Source organism: Acomys russatus, chromosome 7 (assembly GCF_903995435.1).
Source record: "Acomys russatus chromosome 7, mAcoRus1.1, whole genome shotgun sequence".
In the NCBI taxonomy this organism is placed as follows: Eukaryota; Metazoa; Chordata; class Mammalia; order Rodentia; family Muridae; genus Acomys; species Acomys russatus.
This window is the reverse complement of record NC_067143.1, coordinates 41,986,137-41,996,946: the sequence shown is the minus strand read 5'-3', so window position 1 is coordinate 41,996,946 and position 10,810 is coordinate 41,986,137. Positions and strand designations below refer to the sequence as shown.

The 10,810-nt window shown below is 45.0% G+C and overlaps 1 protein-coding gene across 1 annotated transcript; it reads left to right on the top strand.

The window, feature by feature from the left end:
• Positions 1-1,529: 1,529 nt before the first annotated feature.
• On the top strand, positions 1,530-10,200 carry Prss23 (serine protease 23). The gene is made up of 2 exons (XM_051148889.1): positions 1,530-1,681; positions 8,422-10,200. The coding sequence occupies exon 2, from the start codon at positions 8,433-8,435 to the stop codon at positions 9,576-9,578; it is 1,146 nt and encodes a 381-aa protein (XP_051004846.1). The 5' UTR covers positions 1,530-1,681; positions 8,422-8,432; the 3' UTR covers positions 9,579-10,200.
• The last annotated feature ends 610 nt before the right edge of the window (positions 10,201-10,810 follow it).

The window sequence follows — 10,810 nt, the reverse complement described above, 5'->3', positions numbered from 1 at the left end:
AAGTAAGAAAACAGAGTCCTTAAGGTACCTCACACTCCACAAGAGTGGTAGCTCTATGGAAAACTGAAGGGAACCCCTCTGGCAGTCACAGCCATATGCTGTCAATAGTTGAGGAAGCAGTATTAGCCTAAATTGTACTTTTTTGGAAGATAAGTTTTTAATTCAAATTAAAAATCAGTTTTGGTTTTGTCCTTCAGTTGTTCAAACGTTATATGTGTGTATATATATATATATATATATATATATATATATATATATATATATTCACATTAACAGATTGCTTTAAAATAAAATTTAAGACAAAACTGAGTGACCTAAGAAAATATTTTTGCCTTTAAAGTAAGGGACAACACTAGTTTCCTTTATGTTTGGGAAACCACACACTCACCGATGTGCATTTGCTCTGGCCTTTTCTGTTTAGAGGCAAAGGCAAACACTAGCTCACTGGGCCCGTCTGTCATTAACATCCTGGTGTGGAATAGGATGTTAGCCCCTCCCTTTCTGAGGGCAGGCTTTGACAGGAAAAAGGAAAGCTCCTCTGTGATTGACAGGGGGAAAAAAAGTGACCTTTATGCAAAATCTTGTCCTGGTTTTCAGTAGCGGTCTGACTGCGAGCAAGGACTCTCCAGTCCTTCCGTCCTTAGGGGAAAGTCACAGCAGCCTCGCCCTTTTCATCTTCAGGATCTGCGTGGAAGGTTGGCTCACAGAACTTGATGTGTGTGAGAGACTACCGAGGCTTTAGGATTAGATGCTTAAATAGTGAGGTCACCAAGCTGGCCTGAAGGAAGACCCCCAGCTGTGGACTCCTCCAAGTGATTTAGGGACGCGGGCTCCACAGGCTAGGAGGTGGCTCCACCAGCTGGTGCCCTGGTGCCCTAATGAAGACCAGGCCAGGGACTTCACCAGCCAGCTCCTGGGAAGCTGCCAAGCCCTCAATCCCCTGCTGTGCTCCAGGCCCCGCACGCAAGTGCTTGAACTGCAGGGCCTGCAACCTTGGTAGTCCAGCCTCTGTTTTACAAACTGCTCTTCTCCAGAAGCGCTTGAAGCAGCGTTAAGATGGGAACGAGCGCTGCCATCACTCACTATTTAAGGTGCTGCACAGAGACCATGCGTGGGTGAGGAGCTCACAAGTTGAAGGCAACTTCCCAAACCTTCCCAGGAGCTAGCTCCCCGTGCACCCGCAGTGCTGGAGGGCTGAAGGGGACAGCCCTTGCTGGAGCACCTCTCTTTTGCAGACTCAGGCAGTGCAGACCCCTAGAACCCGGTGTGCTTTGTCGAGAACCAGAGGGTGCACGCGTCCCTAGCAGGCCCAGGTGTAGCTACATCAAGAGGCACGAACCGGCTGGCGGTGATGGTTTGAGGAGACCCACCTGCGCGCCTGGCCGCAGGGTACACAGGAGATCACTGAATAATAGCAGGCTGAAGCTAGTGGCAGGCTGCTAGGGGAAGGGGCGGCGACAGCGGGGGCGGGGCGGGAGGCGGGGAGACGGGCGGCGGCGGGTGGGGGGGTGCTGTTGGAGGGGGGGGGGGGAGTGCGGACCCGGCTCTGCGGGCGCTGCTGGCCGGCTAGCTTGCACTCGGTCGCGCAGCGGAGCAGGCATGGGAGCCGCGCGTGATCTCCGGGCGCCCACACCTGTCTGAGCAACGAACGGCCGCGGCCCGGACGGGCTGCTCCACGCGGGTGAGTGCAGTGCCATCCAGCTTGTTACCGGGGACTCAGACCTGTGCTGAGGCGGGACAAAGGGCTGGGTGCGCTTGGGGTAGGATGGTTACAGCTGCATGGGGGCATCAGAGATTTCGTCCGTGCCTCCACACGGACTCCAGGCTGGGACTAGAGCGTGAGAGAGCCTCCACCCCCGGGGCACGCACGCTGTGGGGTCTTTGGATTCACTCAGTATCACCCGTAAAGTTGATGGGTGCTTTGAAACTGCTGTCTTGGATGCAGGGTGCTGTGTAGGAGTCAAGTAGTGTCTGGCAAATTGTCCAGCACCTCCAAGTCCCCTGCTTTCTCCTGAGGAACATACACACCACCACCACCACCACCACCACCACCTCTATCACTTGCTTTCCTTGAGTTTTGCACATACAGTATCTGATTCCATCACGCTCTGAGAATTAATTTTTAACCTGACACGTGATTATGAGCACACTTTAAGCAAGAAAAAGTCAGCAAACACAGGTTGGGAACTGGCTCTGTTCTGGGTGATGACTTCCCCGCAGCTTGCTAAACCTAAACAAATTACTGCCTGAACTATCAACGTTTGTTGGAAGCAAACAGTTCTTCAGCCTGTAGCCATTTATCATAAATTGTTAACCTTGAAATGAAAGATTTTTTTCCTCTGCCAGAACATTTGTGTGTGTGTGTGTGTGTGTGTGTGTGTGCGTGTGTGTGTGTGTGTGTTTTGTTTTGTTTTTGCGAGACAGGGTTTCTGGAAAGCCAGCTTTGGCTGTCCTGGACTCACTTTGTAGACCAGGCTGGCCTAAAACTCACGGTACCACCGTGTACTGTACCACAGTGCCTGGCTCTCCCCTAGAACCTTTAAAAGAGGAAGTCTTGTTTAGACGGAGCAACACCACCCCCTTCCTGAAGTGGGGCTGGCTCTCCCTCCCACCTCCCTCAAAGCATCTCTTGAGAGAAGCCTCTGATAAAAATTCGTTTGTTTTATTGCCCAGTGGGTGACACTTATGAGAATTCAGGAACAGCCTATGGCAGGTTATTCAGTATACCTGCTGAAATAGGATTTCTTTCTCCCAGCTCTTGAGACTGAATTTGAGGGGTCCTAGCAAACTCCTTAGGGACAGATAGGCCAATGCTAGAATTGACTCATCCCGTGTTTCAGTAGTATTCTTGGGAAGGAGAGCATTTAAAAGAACTATTAACTGTCTTCCTAGGAGTCTCTTAGGAGCGAAGTACATGCATAATACTGCAAGCCTCTGAATCCCAGCATGTGTATGGCTGAGGAAGAGGGATGGTGAACTTGAGGATAGAGGATAGATTAAAGAATTTCTTAGGACTAGATTGGAGGTGGGTTGAAGGGACTGTAGAGTCCGCAGAAGGTACTATGTTCATTTCCTTCTGAATATTTGTACGTATGAGTAAATTCTTCACTTACATTTTCCCATTATTATAAACAGTCAGTAGGTAGCTTGTTGTGCTGTATCTGAACTGGGAAAGAAGCTATTTTCTAAGGCAATTAATATGGTTTTCATTTGTGCCTCACTGACGACTATTCAGGCAGACAGTGAATGTAGGTGTGCTTTTCTGCCTGTGGCATCAGTGCCAAAGCGCCCATTAGTGTGCCTGAGAACACTGTTGGCCTGGGCCTACAGTTTAATAGTCTCAGGTTCTGAGCATCCCTTCAATGGATGGCTGCTTTAAGAGCAAGTGCACCAAGCATTATTCAGGCCTAATTCCAAATGACTCCAGGGAATTTGTTTCCCATGGTCTACCATTGACAGTTTATGCACTCTGTTCTTGCTCTGCTGCAAGGTTGTCTTGGGATCACGAGGGTGGTTCATTTTGCCTGATAGAGATGAAGTTAAATGCTGTGTGACCGCGAGGTCGTCTTTGAATTGCTGGGCTTCTTAAGTCCCCTCCAGTTTCCTTACAAGCCCATCATTCTTAAAGCTACCATGTGATTAGGTCTGTTTTTGCTTTAATGGGTTATGTGACTCTGGAGAATGAGAGCAAGCCAGGCTTCCATGGATTTGCAGAGCTTTGTTCATTTTCAGGCCTTTGCTTTGGGAATTAGCAGGGCCTCATTGTTCAGTATCCCTGGCTCCAGATCGCATGGAGGACCCTTTGTCATCCTTCCAAATGGTGTCTGGATTGAGCACCTTCATGTACGCTCTTCCTTTTATTGTGGTCACAGGAAGTCATACCTTGTATAGTAGAGAACGGATGTCTGAAAAATTAGGTGTTCCGTCGGAGCACTTGTTTGCTTATAGGACTTATCTCATTCTCTCAAACACTGCTCCCCTTGAGGAGAATGACTGGTTGCAGTTTTGAAGTCTCTCTTGTAGAGAATCAGGAAAGGCAATTCCAGTGCCCCAGTTCCCAGAAAGATTACTGTGCAAAGTCCCTCTGCCATAAAACTATTGTTGGGGTTATGGTGTATATTATTTTTATATTATATATAAACTATATATGATATATAATATATATTTATATATCACACAACAATATATGGTATATGGTAATATGTTGTATAGTATATATTACATAATGTACTTTATATAATTTATTTTCTATTATGGTGTATAAATATTTTGAAACACTGGACAGGTAGACAGTGACTAATACCAACGTGAGGCAGGGAGTGTGTAGTCCTCTTGAGAGTCAGATAACCAGAGCTGGAGCAAGAAGTGCAGTATGTGTATTACTGAGCCTGGTGGAAAAAAAAAAATTAGCTGCTCACCTTGCCTTTCCATTCTGCTTTGCCATTAGGTGAAGTAACACATGAAAACATTTAGTTTGGTAGCTTAGAAGATAATTCATTGTATGAGGAATCTGTATCCTGCAAAGGTTCATTCCTAGAAATGGAATGTGAGAGACTTAACATTTTTTTCCTCCAGATTTAGCTATATGGAAGATAAGGTTTGAAAATCTTCATTCCTTTAAAAAGATGTTGGTTTTCCAAACAGCTCTGTGAGCACAAGGTGATCCACTTTTAAGCATCAGAGGATTTAAAGTTAAGTGGCACATGTATCATGTTCTCAGCTATGGGATTAGAATGCGTATGTTACATCTGTTTACATCCATGAATGTCTGTGTGTAAATCACCTTAAGTAGGATGACGAAGCACATGCCTTTGGATGCGTGTAACCTTAATAACCAGATGCCAGTATAAGTCCATGTGATGACTTATATCCAGCTTTACATCTCAGTTGCTCACCAGATATTCCAAATCAATTTGGAGAAATTACCCACGCTAGTTTTTTCAAGTCTGTATCCCTTTCTCTGTTTGAAGTCTTAACTTTCAGAGGCACCATACAAACCTTAAGGAAAATGAAGATCATTCATGCGAGGTCTTATCACAGCAGTGACTATAATTCAACAACACTGGGAACTTAAAAGCCTTGTTTCAAGCTAACAGAAAATAGTGCTTTCAAAGTACCCCCCAAATCTGATCTTCTAAGAAAGCTGTGTTCTTCCCCTGAGTGGATATAGTGTGGTCTTTGCCACAGATGGCCGGCTTCTCCCTGACTCCTGGCCACATGATCAGAATTTCAGTTTAGGCATCTGAATTGGTAATAGCCTATCATTTAGTAGACCCTCAGCATTCTTTCATCTGTAAGTGATCTCCAAAGTCCTTGGCATGTAGTCACCTACCATTTTGCCAAGGAGTGAATTTGACCCTCTATACTGAGAGGCTATCAGGACAAGAGCCAAGCTGACTGACAACCCAGCATCCCCAACCCGGGGAAACTGGGTACCCCTCCATGCAGTACTGCTCACTTGACTGGTTTCCAAACACATTCATTCTTTTTTAAACACCGATTAAGGGGAGATGTCATGTTGGCAGTTGTGAAACCAGCTGTACTTTGGGACCTTAGACAGTATTCTTTAAATAAATAGGGATTTGCTGTATAGACAAAGCACTTGGAAAAGGGGTTTAATTTTGCCTGGGAGGCAGATTCATTGAAGCAAAATTCCTAGTTGGATTTTTTTTTTTTTTAAATAAATGTGTTTGCAGTAGTTTGCGTGTGTTTTGGGGCTTTTCTGCTGTTCTTTCCCCTGACACCCTTGTAAACAAACTATTTCATATTTTTATGTAAGTGGATTCAGCTGTAGACAATTAGCTGTGCAATTTTAGTACAGGTGATAATTCAGACTATCTAATTATCTTTTAGAATTGGAATTCAAAGTTTCCTGCTCTGGTATTAGCGCATCTTAACTTTCATGTCTTCGTGTCCACTGAAAGTATTATATGTATCTTATAATGAGTGTGGCATAGTGTTGTCTCATCGCCTACTCTCCCCCACATAGTCATATCTTAAAAACAGAGACACTTGACAACTTGGACCTCTGGATTCTGTGTCTCCTTAAGATAATATGAAATAAAACTGGGTGCATCGGGCTTAGCAGAATTAACGCTCTCCCCATTAGTCAAGGGAAAGAGAGGATAGCTATGTTGCACTCTACGAGGGAGACACCTGATTTCTTTAGTAGATTACATTTGGCAGAGATTCTGGTGTGAGTGGAGTGGCAAGGCAGGAATTACCACAGAGCACAGCCCGAAGGTGAGCTCGAGTGTTGCATCCTCAGCCAGCAAGGGGTGTAGTCAGGCAGGGGCCGGGCCCCACAGATCTCCCACCACATTGCTTAGCTCTCCATTGCAGAGTGGATTCTGTTAGCATCAACACACCTTCCCTGGTCACTTTGGAGCATCAGTCCTGATGTTTTTGTCCCCAACAAGCACGTGTTCATGTTCTCCATGATTTCAAGGGTATAAGGAAACAGCTTAATGCATTTCCTCCCCCGAGTACCTAAGTACAAGATTCCTAAAGTAATCTTTCCTATTTAGAAAGATGGGTAGGAGGAGAATCTTAAGAAGTTAGGAAATCCTGAGAAAACAGATTTTTTTTTTTTTAAAGGACCTCATTCCTTCATTTCTCCATTCCAATTATCACTGGCAGAAGTAGACTTCAAGGGAACGAGGCAAAAGACATCGCACAGGATGTGGCACACACATTTTAGTGTGGATATTGGGGATGTGGCTTGACTTGCTTGGATAGGCTAAATCAGATCATGGAGTTTTCAGCCTTATGTAAAGCAAGCACTGGCACCCAGAAGTTGCCGGTATGTCAGTACCTTATAAGAGGAAGGGAATGAAAATAAGGAAATTATTATTTCCTCTTGTTCCTGCTTTGTTCCCTTAGCTGGCCTCTTAAGAAATACCCCTCCCATCCCATTATGCGATGCCTGATTGTGAATGAATTATCCTACCCGCTGAGTCAGCTGAACCAGAAGATTGGGAGCCAGTCAGAGCGCACTGATGCTTGAGCAGTGCTGAAAGCCCTTCCAACCCTCTTTGTTATTGCCTTTCTCCAGGGATGGTTGGTCACGGCTTTAATATATCTTCCAGGAGAAAATGTGTACCCTTGCGTTTATTCCACATAGTGTTCCTCAATGGGGTCCTCAGCTGCTGCCTCTGCCGTCTTCTCTGTCCAGCCCTGCTGAGTTGAGCCTGATTTCTGAAATGACTTATACTGCTGCACACTTCTCCACTCTTGCATGTTGTTCCTTCTCAGTGTCCCTTCCTATGTTTCTTGATTTATCTGATGCTCTTTCACTTCCATGCCTCCCTCCAGTAGAACACCTCTCCTGCGCCTCTTACATCCGGCTTCATACCCTTTGTCTAAGCCACTGAATCATCTATGCACGTCTGTCACTGGAAGTCACTATGCATCGTTCGAGGAATATATTTCCTGAACCCCAACATTAATTTACTCTTCCAACCACACAAGCACTTACCCAATGGCTCTCTCAAATGCTAGCATAGGTCCAAGTTGAAGGCACTAGACAGCTGAAAACACAGATACAGACACCTGAGTAAATAATGAACACTAATAGCCATAAAGTTATTAGGTACAGTGTTAAACTTCATATCTTTGACAATGATCCCTTTACTTTGCAGCATAATTCAAATGTCTACAATTATTTATTTGCATGTAAGTATAAAGATGGAGATTCAGGAGCCAGCAGCTGCTTCAGCCGTGCCCTAGGATATGAAACTTCAGTGCATTGGGTGAAATGTACCCCCTGTCCCCAAGGGCTGGATCAATGGCAATGCCTAACATTTTTTTCCAAATTCAAAGCAAAAATCTGTAAAAATCCTCATGCCATCTTTCAAATGTAGAAAAGATAAGATTCCTAGTATGACTCCACCTCTCCCAGATGCCTTTGCTGCCCAGTAAAGTGTGTGGTTTAGATTTACTCTCTAAATGAGCGTGTTGTCCAGAAAATTCTGTAAGAACTTATTGTAATAGGAATGAGAGATGAGAAAGAAGAAAAAAGGCCAGGGCTCGGTGGGTAGGCCCCACTCTAGATAGAAGACATGGTGTATAATCAAGTAGAAAGAATGTTTAAAATCACATAAAAAAAGAGAGTTGGCCATACGTTCACAGAGTACTGGTAACTTGTGGACACGTGGCCCTGTAACGCACCATGGCCATTACTTCTTAAGCATGAAGGCGAAAACCAGCCAGTTTCCTTTGGGGCTCAGATGTGGGATGATCCCAAGGTCAAGTGCTTGCATGCGAGACCATTACCTGGGGGATTCTCTCCCTGGAAACCTGAGGAAGGCTCACAGCCTCAGAAACATGACCAGCGTGCTGCTGTGCTTGGCTAGGCTGCTGTTAATGAACTATAACGCATACAGCCTTTGTCCTCCTGACTCCTTGTCTTTGTTTCTACAGAAGCGCTCAGCATGGCCGGGATCCCAGGGCTCTTCGTCCTCCCCTTACTCTGTGTATTCAGGCAAGTGAGTCCCTACAGTGTTCCATGGAAACCTACTTGGCCTGCTTACCGTCTCCCTGTAGTCTTGCCGCAGTCTACCCTCAACTTAGCAAAGCCAGACTTCGATGCCAAAGCCAAATTGGAGGTGTCCTCCTCATGTGGACCCCAGTGTCACAAGGGAACACCGCTGCCCACCTATGAAGAGGCCAAGCAGTACCTTTCCTATGAAACCCTTTATGCCAACGGCAGCCGCACAGAGACTCGGGTTGGCATCTACATCCTCAGCAGTGGTGAAGGCAGGGCACAAGGCAGAGACTCGGAGGCCACGGGAAAATCTCGAAGGAAGAGGCAGATTTATGGCTATGATGGCAGGTTTAGCATTTTTGGGAAAGACTTCCTCCTCAACTACCCTTTTTCAACATCAGTGAAGTTGTCTACGGGCTGCACAGGCACCCTGGTGGCGGAGAAGCATGTCCTCACTGCTGCCCACTGTATACACGATGGGAAAACCTATGTAAAAGGGACACAGAAACTCCGAGTGGGCTTCCTAAAGCCCAAATACAAAGATGGTGGTGGAGGGGACAACAGCTCGAGCTCAGCCATGCCAGACAAGATGAAATTTCAGTGGATCCGGGTGAAACGCACCCATGTGCCCAAGGGGTGGATCAAGGGCAACGCCAATGACATCGGCATGGATTATGACTACGCCCTTCTGGAACTCAAGAAACCCCACAAAAGAAAGTTCATGAAGATTGGGGTCAGCCCTCCAGCCAAGCAGCTCCCAGGGGGAAGGATCCACTTCTCCGGTTATGACAACGACCGGCCAGGCAACTTGGTGTACCGCTTCTGTGATGTCAAAGATGAGACCTATGACCTTCTCTATCAGCAGTGTGATGCCCAGCCTGGGGCCAGTGGTTCAGGGGTCTACGTGAGGATGTGGAAGAGGCCACAGCAGAAATGGGAGAGGAAAATTATTGGCATCTTTTCAGGACACCAGTGGGTGGACATGAATGGCTCCCCACAGGACTTCAATGTGGCAGTTCGAATCACTCCTCTTAAGTATGCCCAGATTTGCTATTGGATTAAAGGAAACTACCTGGACTGCAGGGAGGGGTGACACGCTTCTTCCAGGCAGCACTTGATGGCCCTTTTGCACTCATTGTGGGAGAGGCCAGCTTTTTATCTTTGACTCTTGTGGGTGTGTGTCACATAGTATCTTTTACCTAATATTATTCAAATGACAAATTTATTGGCTTTATTATTTGAAAACTGTTGTGTGCGTTATAGCATTTAAGCAGTCTGAGAGCATACTTTTGCATAGAGATTTTAAAAATATTGATGTTTGGGGTTATAGGGTCTATTTGGCAATTAAGTTAAACTTTCGGTTTTCTGAAAACTCTCATTTTTTTTGTCTTACCCAAACTTGCTTCAAAGGTTTATATCAAATATGTGGCATATGGGGAATAGGAATCCTTGTGTTTGTATATGTATGTGTTTCCTTTTGAGAGTCATATATGGATATTTTTATAATGTGTGGTTATAATGCTTCTGGATGGTGAGATCAAAGCACTTCAATGGGCAGTTATAATGTTTTAGATTCAGACATTTATTTAGTAGTCCTTGAAGAGAAAGAATAATTTATTGGCTAAATTGACACACATATAAAAACTGTATTTTACAGTACACAGAATTCCCATGCTGCTTTTAGTTTTGAAAATAAAACTTTTTCTTCCAAAACCCATTGCTCTACTTTGTGGGAAGTCTGTATATGGCTCTGCAAACCCTGCCATTACACCATGGTAGGCGAAAGTCATTTATCCCAATCCTTCCATTTAGCAAGATTCTACTCACATATCTGAAGCTAAGCATTCCTCAGGAGACAGTGAGTGGAGCCTAATTAGGGCAGGCTGAATTGCTTCCCAGCTGACAGTTGTGGCCATGGTAAAAACAGTTGCATTTTATGCCCAGAGTGTGGCACATCTCACAGTTTATCTTTTGGATGAGTAATTTTAAAATGAATTAAATTCCAGAGAACAATGGATGCATTGCTCTGTAGATGTCTCAGCAGAAATAACTACATGTTTGAAGTCTAGCATAGCCACACAGCCTAGTCCAAAATTATTTTGCTTGGTTTTTAATGTGTTTCCAGAGAATATTTACTTTGCAAATCTCTCTCTCTCTCTCTCTCTCTCTCTCTCTCTCTCTCTCCTTCCCTCTTTATTTTATAGTTTTAAAAAATGCTTGGAAGTTGCTTTATGCAAAACCAGTATAACTATTTTTTCCGCTTAAAAGGGAATCTCTTGCTAGGCTGTAGGCACATGTAATCGGACACAGCAGTCAAAAAAATTG